The following is a 22850-nucleotide window of genomic DNA, read 5'->3' on the forward strand; positions in this document are numbered from 1 at the left end:
ACTAATTTTAACATGGCTTTCTCGTAGCTTCATTTTAGTTTAATCCTGATACTCTGTATATGCATTTAATTATCATTATCATTCATGGTGGCTCCGAAATCCGTACTAACCCATACTCTCTCTGCTGTTCTTTTTCCGGTTTCCTGTGGTGGCAATCTACGCCACCACTACCCAATCAAAGCACCGTGATGTCCCTACATTGATGGATTAAAGGCCAGAAGTCCACATGACCATCATCATCAAGTTCTTCCATGTGAACCCTGAATACCATGAGGACTGATTGAGGTAATTTATGTTGGGTAGAATGCCTAGAGTGGGCTGGGAGGTCTTTTGGCCTCAGAACCCCTGCAAATTTTATTTTTTCTCCAGCTGTCTAGTTATTTTTGTTTTTTCTGTCCACCCTGGCTATCAGACCTTGCTTTTATTCAATGTTAATTAATACTGGCTAATTTTACTTTTTAATATATTTTGTCTTTTTTCTCTTTCTTCATCCTGTAAAGCACTTTGAGCTACATCATTTGTATGAAAATGTGCTATATAAATAAATGTTATTATTAAAACAACAACAAGTATAAATGGTGCAAACAATGACAATATCAATTAAAAGTTTTACCAGTGACTAGTAAAATATGCAGGATGCTTCACTACTTTTGGGATTAATAAAGTATCTATCTATCTATCTATCTATCTATCTATCTATCTATCTATCTATCTATCTATCTATCTATCTATCTATCTATCTATCTATCTATCTCACTAAAAATCTCAATGCATTATTCTGCCAGGTCATAAAACAATTCTGAAATATGGATAGAATATTTTATAATTCATTGCTAATGTGTTTTGCTGTTTAAAAGCAAGAAAGGCATTTTGACCTTTAAAACCTTATATATTAAGTACAGAGCATGTACTATGTGGTATAGAGGGTCCAGTTTTAAATCCATAAAGCCGTGTCACTCTCCGTGAGCGTGATTGCATGACTGCGGGGAGTTAATGAGGTAGTTAAAGCGAGTCGCACCCACACGTGTAGTACGTTCTCAATTGCTTCATTGGCTTCCTACAGTGTGTGATTAAGGCGCTGCACCCATGGAGACGTGATATATATACACACACACACACACACACACTATATCCGGAAAGTAATCACAGCGCATCACTTTTTCCACATTTTGTTATGTTACAGCCTTATTCCAAAATGGATTAAATTCATTTTTTTCCTCAGAATTCTACACACAAAACCCCATAATGACAACGTGAAAAAAAGTTTACTTGAGGTTTTTGCAAATTTATTAAAAATAAAAAAACTGAGAAATCCCATGTACATAAGTATTCACAGCCTTTGCTCAATACTTTGTCGATGCACCTTTGGCACCAATTACAGCCTCAAGTCTTTTTGAATATGATGCCACAAGCTTGGCACACCTATCCTTGGCCAGTAAGCCCATTCCTCTTTGCAGCACCTCTCAAGCTCCATCAGGTTGGATGGGAAGTGTCGGTGCACAGCCATTTTAAGATCTCTCCAGAGATGTTCAATCGGATTCAAGTCTGGGCTCTGGCTGGGCCACTCAAGGACATTCACAGAGTTGTCCTGAAGCCACTCGTTTGATATCTTGGCTGTGTGCTTAGGGTCGTTGTCCTGCTGAAAGATGAACCGTCGCCCCAGTCTGAGGTCAAGAGCGCTCTGGAGCAGGTTTTCATCCAGGATGTCTCTGTACATTGCTGCAGTCATCTTTCCCTTTATCCTGACTAGTCTCCCAGTCCCTGCCGCTGAAAAACATCCCCACAGCATGATGCTGCCACCACCATGCTTCAATGTAGGGATGGTATTGGCCTGGTGATGAGCGGTGCCTGGTTTCCTCCAAACGTGACACCTGTTCACACCAAAGAGTTCAATCTTTGTCTCATCAGACCAGAGAATTTTCTTTCTCATGGTCTGATAGTCCTTCAGGTGCGGGCTGCCATGTGCCTTTTACTAAGGAGTGGCTTCCGTCTGGCCACTCTACCATACAGGCCTGATTTATGTGGATTGCTGCAGAGATGGTTGTCCTTCTGGAAGGTTCTCCTCTCTCCACAGAGGACCTCTGGAGCTCTGACAGAGTGACCATTGGGTTCTTGGTCACGTCCCTGACTAAGGCCCTTCTCCCCCGATCGCTCAGTTTAGATGGCCGGCCAGCTCTAGGAAGAGTCCTGGTGGTTTCGAACTTCTTCCACTTAAGGATGATGGAGGCCACTGTGCTCATTGGGACCTTCAAAGCAGCAGAAATTTTTCTGTAACCTTCCCCAGATTTGTGCCTCCAGACAATCCTGTCTCGGAGGTCTACAGACAATTCCTTTGACTTCATGCTTGTTTTGTGCTCTGACATGAACTGTCAACTGTGGGACCTTATATAGACAGGAGTGTGCCTTTCCAAATCATGTCCAATCAACTGAATTTACCACAGGTGGACTCCAATTAAGCTGCAGAAACATCTCAAGGATGATCAGGGGAAACAGGATGCACCTGAGCTCAATTTTGAGCTTCATGGCAAAGGCTGTGAATACTTATGCACATGTGCTTTCTCAATTTTTTTATTTTTAATAAATCTGCAAAAATCTCAAGTAAAATTTTTTTCACGTTGTTGTTATTATGGGGTGTTGTGTGTAGAATTCTGAGGAAAAAAATGAATGTAATCCATTTTGGAATAAGGCTGTAGCATAACAAAATGTGGAAAAAGTGATGCGCTATGAATACTTTCCTGATGCACTGTGTGTGTGTGTATATATATATATATATATATATATATATATATATATATATATATATATATATATATATATATATATATATATACACATACACATATACACACACACAGCAGAGTTTGCATCTGTTGGCATATATGTTTGTTTGTTTGTTTGTTTCTATGTATGTTAAAGTTCAATTTGTAACACAGCCTGTATAATGTGGTTAGTCTACTTATTTTGAAAATAGTCATTCCAGAATAAATTATCGCCTGAATACTGTACTTACTCTGTCCTTTAATCAAGGATTTTACCTAGCATTTTGTTATGGCTGGGGAAACATGGAGAGGGCTAGGGATGGTGTCTTACCTCGGGACTTGCTCATTGAACTTATATCTGCTGTTAGAAAGGCAGCGCTAATCCAATTTGTATACAGTGCCCATTCAAGTCCACTAAGGCATTCCTTGTGTGATTTTGGGCTATACAAGAAATAAGTTGTTGTGGTACTGTGAAAACAGCTGTGGTGTGTGTGTGGGTGATCAATAAGGGCTGAACTGCATGGGTGGCATGAAGGTATAGTGAAACAGCGTTATGGGAGATATTTTATTATATCACCAAGGTAATATTTTTTAGTTTTATACTTCATTGTGGTTTTTAGGATTAAGACTAATATGTGGAACACTAATTTTGAGTTTTTCTGGATTTGCACTATAATTTAAGAGATGAGATGGCGACATGTGAGGTTCACGTTTGAACTTTAATGTTTCCATACTGCATAAATATTTTAATAAAGAATATTGAGGGTTACACACCAGTTTTTTTTTTTTTTAACTACTTGTGACTCCTTTTAAGGAAGCCTTTTCTGAAGCATTTGAACGTTCTTTTAAACAACCTGTCTCAAACGGATCAGCCCGACTCAGTGTGCTACATGAATCGACTTCCCTCCACCCAAATTAGCACTGACATCCAAAAGGAATGCAAATAAAAGTGGCTCAGAGCACTTGGTGGGTGTAGGGAGGCAGTGGCTGTCTGAAAATTCACGTGGAGAACATCACAGTCCCTTGAAAAGAGAATTTCCCTTCAGGGACTAATACAGTGCCTTAAATACCATAAAAAATACAAACCCTGCACAAAGAGTGGACATATGAGTCAAGAACCCAAGAATCTGAAAAAAAAAAATAGGCAGTGTTGACTTGTTCTTAGGTAATGATTCAGTTTCACTTTGACCTATTGTTTCCCACTGAAGTCTACATGAAACTACTTTCAAATCATGCTCTGATCTCCAGTTAGCTCTTGTGCACTCCTGTTAACAGCTGGGAATTGAAGGCCTCTTTCAGCAGTATTGTCACTTTACCACTTTTACAGATGCTAAGCAATACCAGTGAGGGCAGTGTGAGAGGTACAATTGGAAGAAGACATCTCTTTCTGTTATAAAAAAAATCTTTGGGAAGGAGACTAGGGAGATGAGATGTGATCTTCTCGGAAGACAATTTGAAGTCCCACAAGAGACACTTTAACTTGCTCCCAGCTTTTAAAATAACGACAAATGACAAGCAAAACATGCAGCTAGCCAGCAACAGAAAGCCAGCTGATGATCCGACTGCTTCTCCTTAGCGTGTGATCAGCCCCCCACCCCACTTCACAAAGCGAGCAGCAGAGACACGAAGTGACAAAAGGACAGCTGCTGTACAGACTTTAAAATGATCGACGGGCAGCGTGGCAGCAGCAGCAGAAAGATAGCAGATGATCCAACACGATCTCCTTAGCATGCGTTCAGCCGCCCCCCCTTCACAACACGTGCAGCGTTATACGTCCTGTGAGAAAGAGATTTAACCACGCCTAGGGCTGGAAATAAAGGACAAGTATTATTTTTACAATATCACACGAGACAAGGCAGTGATGCATCATTTAAAACAAGTCCACGGACATCTAACCTAGCAGTTGTTGGATTGCTTTTGGCAGACACGCTTCATGTGCTCCCAGCTCTTAAAACAACGACAAGTAAAACACGCAGCTCGCAATCAGCAAAAAGCCAGCAGATGATCCGACCACTTCTCCTTACAGTGCGTTCAGCCACCCTAACCCCCGCCTCCCCTTCACAACGCGAGCGGCAGAGACTCGAAGTGGCAAAAGGACAGTTGTTGTACAGGCTTTGAAATGATCGGGCAGTGAGACAAGCAGAACAGGCAGCTTGCCAGCAGCAGAAAGACAGCAGATGTTCCGATGGCATCTCCTTAGTGTGCATTCAGCTGCACCCCCTTCACAATGTGAGCAGCGTTACACGTCCTGCGAGAAAGAGCTGTAACCATGCCCGGGGTCGGAAATAAAGGACAAGTATTGTTTTTAATACTTTTTACGTTAAATTTTAAAGTAAACGTGAAAATAATGCATACGTAACAATTCCCATGAAAATAACAATCTCTTTAAATTGTATATCCTGTAAACCAAACCCGGGGCAGGCGAGCAAAGCAAGCACGGGGCGGAGCCCCCAGTATTATAATAAAAAATCTTGGGACGTGACTTTTTGGAATGAAGTTCGGGAGAAGGAGACTTTTACCATGAGATTCTTTCAAGTCACGCCATACTTACAACCTTTGGAAGCGTGTCCCGTGAGACGGTGACTTTTGCCATTAGATTCTTTCAAGTCACGCCCTACTTACAACCATTTTCAAACAAGACCGCGGTCATCTAACGTCTCAGTCGTGTGAATGCTTTTGGCAGACATACTTCCAACGCTCTCAGCTCTTACAAATTTTATCAGGACAATAATTTTATATGTTCTTGATGACAAGTCAACGACTAAGTGAAGAAGAAAGAGCAGCACATCAAAAAGAGACCCAAAAGCATTGGAAAGAAAAAAGAATATAAATGGAAAAATAGAACAATAATATAAAATAGAACAATAATAATCTATGTGCAAATGCTGAAAATAAGGAAAGTAATCAGCCCAGACCAAGTAGAACTGAAAACCTTGCAGGTCCAATCGGGGTCAGAAATAAAACACAAAAAGTAAAAGACAAAGTAGAAGTTCATAAAGATATTCAAAAACGCTGGCGCGATACACATGCAGAGTAGGTTAGAGATTATGAAAGCAGTGGAATTCGAAAGGCTCAAAAAAAAAACAAAAAAAAACTGCTCAATACACATGTAGAACAAGTTAAAGATTATGAAAGTAGTACAATTTGAAAGTATCAAAAAAAAGGTAGTAAAGATCACATTAGTAATAAAAAACGGAAATCATTACTTGGTTAAATAAGGGAAAGTAATAATAATCCCGGACCAGACGGAATTGAAAACCTAGCAGGTCCAAGCAGGGTCAGAAATAAAAGACAAACAGTAGAAGACAAAGTAGAACGTCATAAAGAGGTTCAAAAACGTTGGCGTGAAACACATGCAGAGGTTAGAGATTATGAAAGCAGAGGAATTCGAAAGACACACAAAAAAAATGTTGTCGCAATACACAAGCAGAGCAAGTTACAGATTATGAAAGTAGTAAAATTCAAAAGATTCAAAAAACTGACAGTAAAGATCACATTATCGCTAACAAACAGAAATTATTACTCTGTGAAATAACGGAACAGCAACAAGAGATTGAATATATGGACATAGGTGATATGTCAGAAGTATGTAGATATTATAAGGCTTTAAAGTTTAAGTCGGAGACTTGTAGATCGTCTAATTCGTATTGCCATCAGGGAAAAGTAGTGTTTCTTCCCAATGAAGAAATGTATCTGTACAAATTAAAAGATTTGTTGTTTGGTGAAAGTGAAATCCACAAACACTACAGGCAAAATATCCAAATCTACAATAATCAGTTCGCGTTTGAATCATTCAAAGCTCAAAACGTAGATTTACACAATAATGGATCATACGCTATGAGAATCTGTGGTCCCGCAACAATGATAGCTACAAGTTTAATTCTGAAGAAACCACAATTTGGTCAGGTGTATATTTATGATCACAGAGAAGCGATGCAACATATAATTGAAAGAGTTAAACGATCAGACGTATTAGAAATTATATAACCAATAATGGATACAAATCCAAATCCATGTCAAAAAGTATTGCACTTTACACAAAATTTATCTGCAAAACACGGACAAAGAAATTTTCTTGGATTTCTATATGAATCCAAAAGATCATGGTCGCATTTATAATAAACCAACATGCAACGAATTGTCATCTATAATAGTTTCGAAAGACGGAGATATCAAAGACAGAGTTGATATTCGTGTATATCCAAAAGCAAAGCATGATTCAAAAGGAGATCTTGATATGCCATTCGTATTAAAACATTTACAGTTTCCTATAAGAATAATTTTTGCTATGACAATTAACAAATAACAGGAAAAAAAAAGTTAATTTATTAGAGAGAAAGAAATGATATTCACTCACAGGGAGTTATACGTTGCGTTGTCATAATGTAAGTCCAAACACGGAATCAAAATTCAATGCGATCTTGAAGAAAAATTAATTACAAATATTGTTTTTACTGAAGTTGTAAAGTAAAAGTGAAAATAATGCATATGTAACAATCTCTTTAAATTGTATATCCAGTTAACCAAACCCAGGGTTGGCAAGCGAAGTGAGCAGGTGGCGGAGCCCCCTAGTCAGGAATATTCTGCAATCAAAGTATCAAGGCAGGAGCTCAAGGTAATGTTTTTTTAAGACAGCAGTAAGACCTGCAATGACGTATAGAGTTAAGTGAGACTTGGGAAGTAAGAAAATTGCAAGAGAAGTTGGCTTTGGCAGAAATGAGAATGTTGACATACATGTGTAGAGTTAGAAAGAAGGACACAATAAGAAATTAGACAATCAGAGATACAGCACAACTAACACAAATGCCTAAGAAAGTATGCAAAAGTAATCCGAAATGGTATGGATATTTGACGAAGAGAGACAAGGAATGAGGGGAAGATTATGTGGGGGAAGCCAAAGCAGAGGTTGATGGAGTAAAGGAAGACTTGAAGGAAAATGGACCTGACTGGGGAGGAGGTGCAGGAAAAAACTGAAAGGAAAGGTTGGTTGAACACATCAATCCCATTCAGAAGGTGGAAAAGATGAAGATAAAGAGAATAACACCCAAGTGAACAAATAGCGCATTTTTGGCTTGTTTACTTATTCCAATTATTATATTAACCTCCTTAGCATTGCATTTTATTCCAAAAAAACGTAAAAAGCATTGCATTTTTTTGCCATGAAAAATTACATATTTATTAAATCTCAAAAGTATAACAATGATAGAAATGATCATAGTAATGATGAATAAAAATAATATGAAATGAACAATAATAACAAAAATAATAACAGTAATAATAATACTACTAATGATACCAAAAGCAGCATGTAATCTCAAAATGAGCCCTTTGTGTGGTAAATTTTAAAGCATGGTGAAAGACACAATCCAACATCACAGTTGTGACATTAAAAGTGTTTCTCTTTTCTGATTTTCTTCCCAGATTTATCAGTTTTTGAACAGCACACTGCACAGACAGAAGTTGGATTCTGTTTTTTTTCTGTTGGGGGTATATAATCAATAAAATGTCTACCAATAAGACGCTCTGGACTGATCTGCGATGAGCTGGGTTGACTGCGTCTCAATAGTGGCTGTGTGGATGGTGGATGTGTGGCAATGATTTGTTCTATAAGCTGGCATGTAAAGTTTGCAGGAGATACAGGTTCGCCAGCTTCTTGTTTGTATAAAACAAATGCATTCCAAATGCACTGTTGCACCAAAAATATTTTTTTGTAGTATTTCTTTTGTTGCCTCTGCATAATGGAATAGAAAGTTAATTCTTGATCTGCACGATCTATGTCACCCATTGTGCTATTGAAGTGTACTACAGCACAAGGCTTTGTAACCTGCTTGTTGCCTTTTGCCTGTACTGTAGCTGCATTATGTACAGTGCTAAGACGACAAAAATCTTTCTTGTCCTTCCATTTCAGCATAAGCACTTTACCCTTTTGCCAAGCTACTAGCACACCTCCCTGTAATTTAGCTCCGCCAAAGTCTTCAAGCATGCCATGACTGTTAGGATGCAGTCATCCACATGCATCAGTCTTTCTTTGCAGCAAGATGTCAAATAGCTCTGGTGAACTATAAAAATTGCCATGGTTACACAGTAACCTTGATCCAGCAGAGCATCTATCAAAGTCAGCAACGATGACGTAGCAACACCTTACTGAATCTATTTCGGATGAAACATTGTCCCTTTTCCTGTGTACAGAACCGAGAAGTTTCTCATTTTAGATTCACAAAGCTGGTAAAACTGACTCTTTTTGATGCAATGTACTGCATACATGACAGTCTGCCCTTATAAGCCATGAGACTTTCATCGATGCTGACATCACGGTCCAGAATGTAAAAGCTTCAAAACTTTGCTACAGTAGTCTGGTATATTTCCCAAATTTTCTTCAGTTTGGGTGCTGGATGGGTATTCTCAAAGTCATCACTGTTGCTAATATTACAAATATTTCTTAATTAGTGAAAACCTAAACTCAGGAATAATTTCTCCAAACAACTGTGTTGCCATAATTTTGTTCTTGGACTAGTACCATCACTGCTCAGGTTTCACTCCAAGTCTTTGCAAGATCAATAAGCATAAAAAGGCCAAGATATAATCAGCAGTTACTGGTTCCATATTTGAATGGTGAATGGTTAATTGCCTGACACTGTTCAGCATAACAATTCTGTCAATCACAATACCATCCAGGAATAAATTCATGTAAGTGAGTGAATCTTGGCTGTCAATGTCCACTTTTATTTCAGGCTGCCCCACAAAATCAAAATGAGATGGGGCAGCCTGAAGCAGGGTCAACAGACAGCCAGACGTGAGGATCAATTTTGGATTCATCAGAATCATTTTCAGGCTCACCGTCCATTTCAGTTTCACCACCTAAGGACAGATTCGCTTCCTCATCACTGCTGATGAGAAGCTCCTCAACATCCTCACCATCACTGCTTGTATCACTAGCAAGAGAGTACAACACCTGGGCTGCCTGAAAAACGTTTCTTACGAGATGCCATTATTATGGAGTGGGTTGCTGATCACACTTACAGGTGAGAGGAGAAGATGCACTGGCATCTTTGCCCATGTGATGCTCAGATGTTACCTATAACATGCCTATAACGTTGCTCGAGTAATGCTCGGGACTTACGATTCTCAGTTCTAACGCTTATGCAAGACGCATATTTACAACTGCCTAAGTGACACTTAGGACTAATGCTTTTAGCACGGTTTTCACAGCCCGAGTAACTCTCGGGTATATCGCTAAGGATATTCTATATGGTGCTCCAAAAGGCTCTATCCCGGGTCCGCTGCTGTTTTTGATTTTCATGCTTCTGTTATGTCAGATTATCTCGGGGCATAACGTGAGCTACCACAGCTATGCTGATGACACACAGCTGTATTTATCAATGTCTCACTTGTGTTTCCGAATGGATGAGTAGTAAATTTCTCAAACTAGAGAAAACAGAAATTTTAGTGATTGGCAATAATGGATATAATGAGGTTATAAGAAATAAACTTGATGCATTAGGATTAAAAATCAAGACGGAGGTAAAGAATTTAGGGGTAATTATTGACTCTGAACTGAATTTTAAATAACATATTAATCAAATTACTAGGACAGCATGTTTTCACTTAAGAAATATAGCAAAAGTTAGACCTCTTATAACTTTGCAAGATGCTGAAAAATTAGTTCACGCTTTTGTTTTCAGTCGGCTAGATTACTGTAACGCAAATCCTCTCAGGACTACCAAAAAAAGACATCAATCAATTGCAACTAGTGCAGAATGTAGCTGCTAGAATCTTAACTAGGAAAAGAAAATTCGAGCACATAACCCCAGTTTTGATGTCACTACACGGGTTACCGGTGTCATTTAGAATTGACTTTAAAATTCTGCTTATGGTTTACAAAGCCTTAAATAATCTCACTCCATCTTATATTTCGGATTTATTTATATTTATTTATATTTACACTCCAAATCATAACCTTAGATCTTCATATGAGTAACTACTTAGAATTCCAAGAGCTAAACTTAAAAGAAGTGGTGATGCGGCCTTCAGCTGTTATGCAGCTAAAATCTGGAATAGCTTGCCAATAGGAATTCACCAGGCTAATACAGTGGAGAACTTTAAAACACTGCTGAAAACTCAAAACTTTAACATGGCTTTCTCATAGTTTCATCTTAGTTAAATCCTGATGCTCTGTATATTCAATTAATTATTATTATTATTCATGGTGGCTACAAAATCCATACTAACCCCTATTATGGAGGAAATTAAGTGCATTCCTGCATGTAGTACTGGCAAAAATTCAAGCATATACTGCTCGTTTCAGGTCCTGCCAAAGCATCTCTATTAGGTTGAGATCTGGACTTTGACTAGTCCAGTCCAAAACTTTCATTCTGATTTAGATTTTTTTCTGCCATTTTGATATATGCTTGATTTGCATTTTGGATCATTATCTTGCTACATGACCCTACAGATATTTTCCTTAAAAATTTTCTGATATTGAGCAGAACTTTGGTTTCACAGTGGCTAGGGAAAAGTTTGCCGACTATGCTGGCCTGATTATTGTGGCCAAATATATGGAGCTGTAAGCTAGCAGTGCCAAGGCACTGTGCCATCTTGCCTGAAACGACAAAAGACACAGAGGGAACGAATACCACAAAAAATACAACAAACGGCCAAAAAATAGCGATAAGCAAGTAAAATATAGATCATTGCATTTACAGAGTTCCACTTTTGGTGCACATATTGGTCGTGCTATGAAGCAGTGGTGTGGGACTGGCTAATTCCTTTGTTTGCAGTTGTAGCAACGGCACCATGGGCACATCTTTTTTGTTTCAAAGGTATCTGAGCAGATGATTTGCTGTTTCTTCTTCCATTAAGAAAAAACACTTTGTAAATAGCAGGGTGTCCTATGTTTTCTGATGAGGGGAGGGGGAGCAGGACTTCCTCTTAAAGGCTTGCTTTGCATTGGGGATACAGCCAATTACATCTGCACATTAGTCATGTGGAGCTGAGCTACAAAAATCAGTATTATATATTTGGCGGTAGTACACGTAATCCACAGACATACGTCTTATCTTGCAACGTCCGATCGTACTTATGTCCATGGTCTGTAGCTGGTGTCTTATATTATTTCTGTCCTAATGCAGAATGCGTATTCCAAACTAAGGTTATTATTGGTAATGAAAACTAAAATCAAAACTGACACTATTAATAATAAAAAAAAAATCATAAACTGAAATAAATTAACAAAACCAAAAATGATAAAACTAAAACTAAACAAAACTATTAGAGCTAGTTGAAAAGACTAACTTAAATAAAATAATAATTTGCTAAAAATAATTTTTAATTTTTGTCACAACTGGACTTACACAAGGGCTAATCTGGGATGCAGGAGTCGCAAAATTAATCCAAATATATAGCAGTAATAATTTCAAATTTAGTTTTTGAATAAATATTCCTGCCGTTAGTATTTAACCCTTGCAACTTTTAACGGTAAAACAGAAAGTCATCCACAAGACCTCTGCATGTATTTATCCAGTAAACAACAGCTGGTGACTGAGGGCTGGTGTTGACACAGCATTTGCAGTGACAGAGTAAGCTGAATATGGGTCCATAAAGCGTGTGAAATAGAAAGCGATTCGCTGTGTGATAGTAGTGACACTTCTTCAGGAGCTGACAGTGACAGCAAGACAAATTTTGATTCAAGTGTTAGTAAAAAATACTAAGGTGATGATTTTGCTTTGAATGTGCTAGGTAGCTTTCAAAGTGCCATTCACTGGATCTCCAGGGCTCAATAGAGACGTATTAGATACAGATAATCCCCTACAGAATTTCAGTCTTTTCATAAATGACAGCATGTTAGCTGCAATTCTGTCTGAGCCCAAGATACAGTATGTACACAGCAACTATTTAACAACAACACATACTAATCTAAATTCCAGGATGCATGAGTCTGATGTCCGTTATGGTGAGCTGCCGCATTTCTTTCATGTTTTTTGTATATCAAGATGTAAGTCAGAACGTGCTGGTCAATGAAACCTTTACTGCACAAACAGAAAAATCTGTTTCAGTTTATTTCTCAGGTTCCTGTGTTTTGTTGACAATAATTCATCTGCCACTTCGCACAGGAGAAATCCTTTTTGAAAATAAAATGGCAGTGATCAAGAGACTGACGGTCAACATAAAAGATTAGCATGTTGATGACCAATCACTTTTGCTTTAAAAAGGTCGTTTAACAATGGAGTGATACAAACACTGTAAAATTCAAGAGTTGGCAATGTCTCTACTCAACTACAGGTAGGTAGGTGAAGAGAGTCTGCCAACTGGTGAAAAAATAAACCTACTAATTATTTATTCTTTATTTATTAATGTATCTTTTTTTAGTTTTACATTCATAGCTCAAAATACCTGATATTGTTAATATAATCCGGTGGCAGAATGATGTTTTAAAATATTTTTATAGACCTCTTTTCAATCTCTCTCTCTCTCAAAACAGATAGTTGAAATATTATGCTTTTTGTTCTTAACATCAGCCATATCATACATAAGTGACTTTAGAAAATGTACATTTTGTTCCTAATCTCAGATGCTGTTTCTGTCATTTTATGCCAACCCATGCTCCTTACCTGTTTTTACTCTGCTCATTAACGGGTTTACTGTTCTTATGCGTGGACTATTCAAGTCTCACTGCCCTTAACCTTGACACTACATACTTATTTTTTCTTTGTTTCCCTCAGTAGAGCTAGGTGGGATCTGCACACTGATTCAAGCCTAACAGCCCTGTTCTTCCTAATCCCCGATGATTTTCATGATCACACCTGTGAGAACATAATAGAATCTATTTTTTGAATTTTGATAACTTTGTCAGGCCTGCAGGTGGCAAAATTGTCTATAAATTTTATTTGGCCAAGACGGAATCAGAGATCAATATGTCTGGTAGAAAATAACAAAGCCCAGTATGGGAGATTTTTTAATGTAATATCGAAGGCATTAATTGTGAGCACATTGCCTTAGAGCAGGATATGTTGTGTGATGTAGACATTTAGAGTAAAAAACCCTCAAACCTTAAAATTCACCTAAATTCCATTACAAATTGGTCCATTCTCGGCAAGGAAAGGAAAAGATGAAAAGTGCCAACAGTTACAGCACATTTGTTCACCACAAATGACATAGAAAATGTTTTAAAAAATTATAAAATTGAATAAAATTGATCACATTCATTATCTGGTTTTGACTATGCTTGTTGTTACCAAATAAAAACAAAAACAGATAGTAAACCATGTAGTATATTGTAGTAATCTTCCAGTAACATTAAACTCATACCCAAACCCGTGAAGTGTATAGTTCTTTCTGATTGTGTCACGAAACTAAATCCATAGTAGCTCTTTAACCATACCAGAATTACTAAAACTGAAAGTAAACGATATAAAAATAAAATTAAAAAAAAAAAAAAAAAATTAAAACTAAAATACACAATGAAGTAAAACTAAAACTAAACTGATTTTCCAAGTTAGGTCCAAAAAAATACAGAAATAAAAACTATCGTATAGACTCGAATATAATCCGAGTTTTTCAGCACCCAAAATGTGCTGAAAAACGTCACCCTCGGCTTATATTCGAGTCAGGTCCCGCTGCCTCCTGGTATACAAACAAGCCAGTTTTCCCTTTCGGTTTGTGCGCGCAGATGATTTCCACACGTGTTCATTTTCTCCCTGTGCAGAGAGAGAGACACAGACACACACACACACGCACACACGCGTGCGTGCGAGCGAGTGAGAGACACACACGAAAGTGAGCGAAAGAGATACCATATTGTTTTTGTTGACCCTCTTCTCCACTTACAGAGCTAGTTTACTGTTTTTCTTTGAAATAAATACTCAAAAACATTTAACCTACTGACGCCTCAATTAATGTACGGTAATTTTATTGGTATTTATTTTATTTATTGAAACTCACCAGTAGCTGCTGCATTTCCCACCCTAGGCTTATACTCGAGTCAATAAGTTTTTCCAGTTTTTCCAGGTTTGTAGATAAAATTAGGTACCTCGGCTTATATTTGGGTCGGCTTATACTCAAGTATTTACGGTAATATGAAAAGGCAAAACTATAAAAACTTTGTTCCAAACAAAACTGATCTCGCTGCCAGTTGTATAAGGGTACAGAACATATTTAACATATCTCTATATTATAAAAAAAAAAATCTTGGGAGGGAGACGAGACGTGATATTCTCAGAAGACAATATGATGTCCCGCGAGAGATACTTCAACGTCATGCGAGACAAGGCAGTGAGACAACATTTAAAATAAGTTCACGGACATCTAACCAAGCAGTTGTTGGAATGCTTTTGGCAGGCAGACATCATGTGCTCCCAACTCTTAAAACAACGACAAGCATTCATCACAACGCAAGCGGCAGAGACATGAAGTGGCAAAAGGACAGCTGCTGTACAGGCTTTGAAATGACAGACACACAGCGCAACAAGAAGACAACGCAGCTTAACAGCAACAACAAGCCAGCAGATAATCTGACTGTAACTCCTTAGCGTGCATTCAGCCCCCCCAAAACTATGTGAGCAGCAGAGACACCAAGTGGCAAAAGGACAGCTGCTGAACAGGCTTTAAATGATTGATGTGCAGCGTGACAAGCAGAACCCGCAGCTCGCCAGCAGCAGAAAGACAGCAGCTGATCTGACAGTATCTCCATAGCGTGCGTTCAGCCACCACAAACCCCCCCCCCCCCCCCCCCCCCATCCCCCCAACCAAATTCGCAACAGGAGCAGCAGTATACGTCATGCAAGAAAGATTTAACCACACCCGGGGCCAGAAATAAAGGACAGGTATTGTTTTTACAAAAGTTTTAAAATAAAAGTGAAAAAAATGTATACGTAACAATTCCCATGAAAATAACAATCTCTTTAAATTGTATATCCGGTAAACCAAACCCTGGGGTGGGCGAGCGAAGCCCCCTAGTAATACATATTATGTATTTAACAGCTATGATAAACAGATATGTTACAGATATACAGTATATACAGTTGTGGCCAAAGGTTTTGAGAATGACATAAGTATTGGTTTTCACAAAGTTAGCTGCTTCAATGTTTTTAGATCTTTTTGTCAGATGTTTCTATGGTATGCTGAAGTATAATTACAGGCATGTCATAATTTTCAAAGGCTTTTATTTACAATTACATTAAGTTTTTGTAAAGTGTCATATTTGCAGTGTTGGCCCTACTTTCTCAAGACCTCTGCAATTCGCCCTGGCATGCTGTCAATCAACTTCTGGCCCAAATCCTGACTGATGTCAGCCTATTCTTGCATAATCAATGCTTGGAGTTTGCTAACAGAGTATGTTTTGGTATTATTCTTTATTAATGGCTTGGGATTAGGGCACCACCAGTACAGAGCTTGCTCAGGAATGGCAGCGTGTGAGTGCATCTGCACGCACAGTGAGGCAGAGACTTTTGGAAGATGGCCTGGTTTCAAGAAGGGCAGCAAAGAAGCCACTTCTCTCCAAGAAAAGCATCAGGGACAGACTTATATTCTGCAAAAGGTACAGGGATTGGACTGCTGAGGACTGGGGTAAAGTCATTTTCTCTGATGAAATCCCCTTTCCAATTGTTTGGGGCATCCAGAAAAAAGATTGCTCGGAGAAGAAAAGGTGAGCGCTACCATCAGTCATGTGTCATGCCAACAGTAAAGCATCCTGATATCATTCATGTGTGGAGTAGCTTCTCAGCCAACGGAGTGGGCTCACTCACAATTTTGCCTAAAAACACGGCCATGAATAAAGAATGGTACCAAAACATCCTCTAAGAGCAACTTCTCCCAACCATTCAAGAACAGTTTGGTGACGAACAATGCCTTTTCCAGCATGATGGAACATTGTGCCATAAGGCAAAAGTGATAACTAAGTGGCTTGGGGAAAAAAACTTTGAAATTTTGGGTCTATAGCCAGGAAACTCCCCTGACCTTAATCCAATTGCAGAACGTGTGGTCAATCCTCAAAAGGCAGGTGGACAAACAAAAACCCACAAATTCTGACAAACTCCCAAGTATTGATTATGCAAGAATAGGTTGCCATCAGTCAGGATTTGGCCCAGAAGTTGATGGACAGTATTCCAAGGTGAATTGCAGAGGTCTTGAATAAGAAGGGCCAGCACTGCAAATATTGCCTCTTTGCATAAACTTAATGTAATTGTCAATAAAAGCCTTTGAAACTTATGAAATGCTTGTAATTATACTTCAGTATACCACAGAAACATCTGACAAAAAGATCTAAAAACATTCAAGCGGCAAACTTTGTGAAAACCAATACTTGCTTCATTGTCAAAAATTTTGGCCATGGCTGAACTTTATTTACTCTTTATCATTATATATTAACGTGTACTTTCTCAGTTTACTTAGAAAAAGAACACTGTACAGTACAGTAATCCCTCCTCGATCACGGGGGTTGCGTTCCAGAACCCCCCGCGAAAGGTGAAAATGAAAATCCACGAAGTAAAAACCATATGATCATATGGTTATTTTTATATATTTTAAGCCCTTATAAACTCTTCCATACTATTATAAACATTTCCCGCACAATTATACAGCATAAACCCTTTGTATTCTCTTAGATATTAGGTAAGATTCGTTGAAATTATGTACGTATGTAAACACACTGTTTATATACAGTAAAACCTAAATATTATTTTAAAGATATCGAGCGTCTCCGATATCACATATGTTACAGCCATTACAACAGACAGGCCACCAGCAACAAATACGTACAATGCAAGAAAAATTGTATACAGTAAAATGTGTGTACAGTGACACTAAATTATTTACATGTAATAAGTACTGTATGTAGAAAATTAATGGTGGTTACTCACCAACAACAACACGACGACTTGTCCGATAACGATGAGTTTCATTTTACTGCACAACAAAGGAGAGCGTTACAGCTCTTCTAAAGGAGCCTCTTCAGGTGATTGTGTAGCACCGCCGTTTTTCTTCTTCTGGCAGTCTTCAATCCAAATCCCTAAAGCAGATTCCATCCGGACTACCACCTTATTACATCCACTTACTAGTTTTGCGCCCTGGTTAAAGGACACTGCGGCCATAGATCTTATATGCTTTTCCTCCTTTTTAAATAAAAAGAATCGTGGACTCATTGATGCCGTAATGGTGTCCTACAGCGGTGTAGCTATTCCCTGCCTTCAACATATCCAAAACTTTTACCTTTTCGGCAATCGTTAGCATCTTCTGTTTAAGCTTGGGCACGGCCCCTGAAGCAGTAATAGGAGCAGTTCATTTTGGAGCCATAATGAAGGGCTTGACTATGCACAAAGGTAAATAAAAAGAGCACAAAAGTTAACTCTTTACACAGCGAAACACGTTGATACTGAATGAGCGAGACAAGACTTCCTGGTTAACGCAGCGGAATTGAATTCGGCGCTCCATCGCTGAGTCAATCAGCACACAGGAACTTAACTGCGTGCTCTGATTGGGTAGCTTCTCAGCCATCCCCCAATAGCGTTCCTTGTATGAAATCAACTGGGCAAACCAACTGAGGAAGCATGTACCAGAAGTAAAAAGACCCATTGTCCACAGAAACCCGCGAAGCAGCGAAAAATCCACGTTATATATTTAGATATGCTTACATATAAAATCCGTGATAAAGTGAAGCCGCGAAAGTCGAAGCGCGATACAGCGAGGGATTACTGTATAACACTTTGCTACCAGTCTCATAGTATATTGGGCACCAGCTCCTTGCGTCCAATCTTGTGGACACAGGAGCAAGTGAACTTCGGATTTCATAGCTCCTGTATTTTTGTAAAAACAAGTGCATCATGGCATTTAAATGCCTCAAGCTTAAAAAAGGTGCAGTGGCAGGTCAACGCAGGAACAAGTCAGTGCGAAAACTAATGAGGACACTGTTCCCCCTTGAAGACAAATAGGATGAGCAATGTTTCTCAAGGTTAACAGCTGACCAGGGTCCTTTCTTAATAAGACAATAAATAATCCTTTCAAGGACCATTAAACCGCTGCTTATGTTGGTTGTCAGTCTGCTGCTCATCCTGTTTTTCTTCAAGGGGAATTGCTGTCTACATGAGTTTTCCTCCATGCAGAGACTCACACCTGCCACAGGTTGAGTTTCTATACAAACTTAAAAGTTATCAAGCAATATGAAAGTGGCAAAGCAGTGAATGTTATTGCAAGTCAATGGATACCTGTACTCATAATATTCTCATTATGGTCAGCTAATGTACATTTCATATGAAAATACCAAGTTTTTTTTTTATTAAATACATACTGTGTGGATGATTGGATTTCTGAGCTAATTGTGACATCATGAATGCCAGAAGCAGAGTGGCAATGATTTTACAGTAATCACAAGTAAAAGTTCTACGTTGACTCATGCCAGCCTTGGAAAGCATCATGAAGCGCTCTGAAAACAATGTTCACCTAAACCAGCCGCATGGCGAATTTCCAGAAAAATATTTGGCAAACAAGGATATTTGTTGAGAAAAATGCTTTTAAAAATTTCATCGATCAACACTACGTTATATTAGAACAGATGATTTTAAGAAAATATTAGATGAGATACAGGCATAATTAAGTACAATTTGACCAAGCAATTGATGAACTAATACCTACATATTGTTTCTTCTTGTCAGTTGAAAGTCGTGTCATTTCCTCTTTATCAGCTTTCATTTCTTCCTCATTGTACTGAAAGTCACGGACAGTAAATCTGCAACATAAAAAATAAAGCAACAACATGAGGCAAACACAAATTAAAGTTGAAAGGTGTATTAATAGTAATACAATAAAATAAATTTAAAAATTAATAAATATTAGTCTTACTTGTTTTCTCTGGCCTTGTGTCGGAAGTCATCAATTGCCTTTCTGAACAGGGTAACACTGAAAAGCCCACTTTCATTATCTTCAAACAGCAAACTTGAAAGTGAAAGGTGAAAACATTAACAAGAAAGAGAAATTAAATACAGTTAATCCAAGATGAAAATGTTGCATGTTCACGGCACAGCAAGTATACATTTCAATATGGTGCCACGATAAGAGTCTTTTCCATGCCACAAAACAAATTACTGGTCTGATTTCCTGTAAAAAGCACACTAGTTACTTATAAATATACATTTAATGAGAACAGACTTAGCTATTTATTAAGATAAAATGAATTGCCTCTTATAAAACTGCATGTATCATCACTTTTTAGGGCATACAATTTTAGGTTCTCTGACAATTAGTTTAAATATTGTAAGTACACTGCATAAAGCAATAACAACTTTCTGGCTGAAGAGGAAGTATCCACCTTAATGCTATATGTCATCACTGACAATATCTTTTGTTGCAATCTGAGGTATTAAAGAAGAACTTCATATCCTTGTGAACTTTGCTGGAACTTAACTGTGTCTGGCCCCTTGCAAGATTATATAGAGAAAATGTGCACTGAAGCAGAATTTATTCCCTTCACTGCTTATAGACCTGGTGTGCTAATAAAAGCAGTACATTTATAAATAATTAGCATGATTTTGGGGAAAACCCTGATTTTTTTTTAATATGACAGCAAAATTGCTTGGCTGACTATTCACAGCTCTATCCAGGCCACAGCCTTATGATCTTAAATGGCAGGCTGTCTTTATCCCTCTGCTATTGTTCTGTAGCTGCTACCCAGAATCCATGTTGTTGGGCATCTTATAAATTGAGTCAATAAACAAAATGTAAATCAATTAATAAACAGAAGATAAAGAGCATAATTAGACATAAAATCAAACCTAAAATCTGCATTTGTAAACTAAAATAAAGAGGACTAGCCAACCCGCGGCGTAACATACGCCGCATAATTATGTATTGATGGGTGAACACTTGCTGAACGACACAGTTGTCCAAATGGGGTGGGTTTGTGGATACCACTGTGAGTGAATGAAAAGATGGACCTCTGGAGAGAGCAACATACAATTGTCCGTGACTGAAAGCGGGATCGTCTGTGACGATGGAGGCCACGCTGGTGAAAGTTACTTCGTCGGTAGGGATAAGTTTCAGCACTTGTTCATTAAGGTGCAGCGAGTCTTCGTTGTTGACGCTTAATATAGCTTGCGTACTGAGTTGTTCCGGAGTCACAGTTGAGAAACACTTTTTTAATGTCTTTTAAGCACAGGGAAAAAAATTAACATGTGAACCATCCATAATGTAATAAGCCACCAAGAAAAGTAACATTGCAACAATGCACGCTACGATCCGATCGCTGAAAACACAAGTGAAAACAAAAATCGAGGCCGGTGCATTCTTTAACTGCCTTGTAGTGCAATGGTAGTGCTGCTGTTTTGCAGTAAGGAGACTGTGGAAGATTTTGGGTTCGCTTCCCGGTTTCTCTCTGTGTGGATAGCGCTTTGCATACTGAAAACACCAGTATATCAATGTAATATAGTATTATTATTGTTATGCGTCCAGTGGTCTCTCTCTCGCGCACCTGTATGCGTGTGTGTGTCGCTCGCTCTCTCTCGCTCGCTGCACGTGTTCCTGCAGGCATACCAATAAGTGAATGAAAAGATGGAACTCTGGAGAGAGCAACATACAACTGTCCGTGACTGAAAGCTGGTTTTGGCAGATACATGCACATCTCTCTCTCTCTCAGCAGCACGGCGAGCCTCCCCAGCCCGCCCCCCCCCCTCTCTCTCTCTCAGCAGCACGTGAGCCTCCCCAGCTCCCCCTCTCTCTGTCTCTCAGCAGCACTGCGAGCCTCCCCCCCTCTCTCTATCTCTCTCTCTAAGCAGCACGTGAGCCTCCCCAGCCCCCCCTCTCTCTGTCTCTCAGCAGCTCCCGAGCCTCCCCAGCCCCCCCCCCTCTCTCTCTCTCAGCAGCACACGAACCTCCCCAGCCCCCCTCTCTCTCTCTTAGCAGCACGCGAGCCCCCTCCCCCTCTGTCTCTCAGAAGCACGGGAGCCCTCTCTCTCTAACATTGCAGCAGTTGTATAAACACTTTTTTTTAAAATGAGTTTTAAGCACAGGGGGGAAAAAAAGGAACATTTTAACAAATCCAAACTTTATTTAAAAGCCAACCAAGATAGTAACATTGCAGGAGTTCACCATTTTTAATCAGGCGACTGACAGTAGTGGAGTCAGGCACAGAGAAGGTCAGCTGCTGAGAAAGCGTCTCGACTGTTGCAGGGCGGTGAAGCAGGTGAGACACTAATGAAAAAGAGGCACAGGGCTTATTGGTTTTTAAAGACTGCTTCCTTCATTGTGTTTTAACCTCAGTTTTAAAGGATTGCGCGGCTCTCTCAGTCGCGCTGCCTGTGTGTGACCCTCTGTTTCCCTGTCGCGCTGCCTGTGTGTGCGTGGCTCTCTCTCTTGGGCTGCCTGTATGTGCCTCTGTCTCTCTCTCTGGTGCTGCCTCTGTGTGAACCAAGGTTCCACGTGGCTCAGAGGTCCATGTGTAATGTTGCACAGACGAACATAAATGACGCCGTTTTTTCTGAGGCAGGCGTCCGAGGTGGTGGGGGTGGCTCTGCGAGTTGTCGTCGTATCCAATGGTCATAGAGTTGGTGGGCATGGTTCCTTCCTACTTGTTGGCGGCTTAGTGAATCCACGCCCCTTCCTGCGTGCTTTCAAGGTGTCTTGTTTTGGTGTGCGTGCTTTCATGGGTGTCTTCCCCTTCTGGCGGCGACTTTGTGAATTATATATATAGATAATACCAGTTCAAAAGCAGATTTGTAGTTTAAAAAGCAAAAATTCACTTACTTGGATGTAAACCTCATTTGGTGAACAATTTTATAAGTGCAAAATCTGGTCTACGTCTTATTACTGAAACCTGCTTTAATATATGACACAATTCTTTTAGCTGAGGCAGCACCAAATGTCTTTACATTCCTTCATAAATCAAGAGATACTGGTCAAGGAGTTAGACTTGGAATAATTAAATGTGATGAACTACATATTGCTCCTAAAATTTAGGTGGAGGCAATAATATCATATATTAAAACAGCACATTTGTAGAGCTAATTTACAGACTACCTGTGCTATACTGAAGGCTGGTAGTAAAATATTTCCTGCCTAAGTCGAAGCTGTAAACATAGAATTATTGCTATTTTACCCTTTGCAACAGTTTTA

The 22850-nt window shown here is 39.0% G+C and overlaps 1 protein-coding gene and 1 long non-coding RNA gene across 3 annotated transcripts in view; both read right to left on the reverse strand.

Moving 5' to 3' along the window:
- Positions 1 to 22850, reverse strand: part of LOC114663728 (V-type proton ATPase subunit C 1-A) — a 226376-nt gene that overhangs the window by 4626 nt on the left and 198900 nt on the right. For both annotated transcript variants that reach the window (XM_051935508.1, XM_028817649.2), the window contains exons 9-10: positions 19587 to 19679; positions 19380 to 19473 (exon numbers count right to left, since the gene is read on the reverse strand). In XM_051935508.1, the coding sequence (XP_051791468.1) occupies positions 19380 to 19473; positions 19587 to 19679 (187 nt within the window). The remainder of the gene's footprint in view (positions 1 to 19379; positions 19474 to 19586; positions 19680 to 22850) is intronic.
- On the reverse strand, positions 562 to 923 carry LOC127529995 (uncharacterized). The gene is made up of 2 exons (XR_007936560.1): positions 758 to 923; positions 562 to 647 (listed from the first exon to the last, which is right to left on the reverse strand). It is a non-coding gene; the product is annotated as an uncharacterized LOC127529995 (long non-coding RNA).

The sequence above is a fragment of the Erpetoichthys calabaricus genome, chromosome 13, assembly GCF_900747795.2.
Source record: "Erpetoichthys calabaricus chromosome 13, fErpCal1.3, whole genome shotgun sequence".
Classification (NCBI taxonomy): Eukaryota; Metazoa; Chordata; class Cladistia; order Polypteriformes; family Polypteridae; genus Erpetoichthys; species Erpetoichthys calabaricus.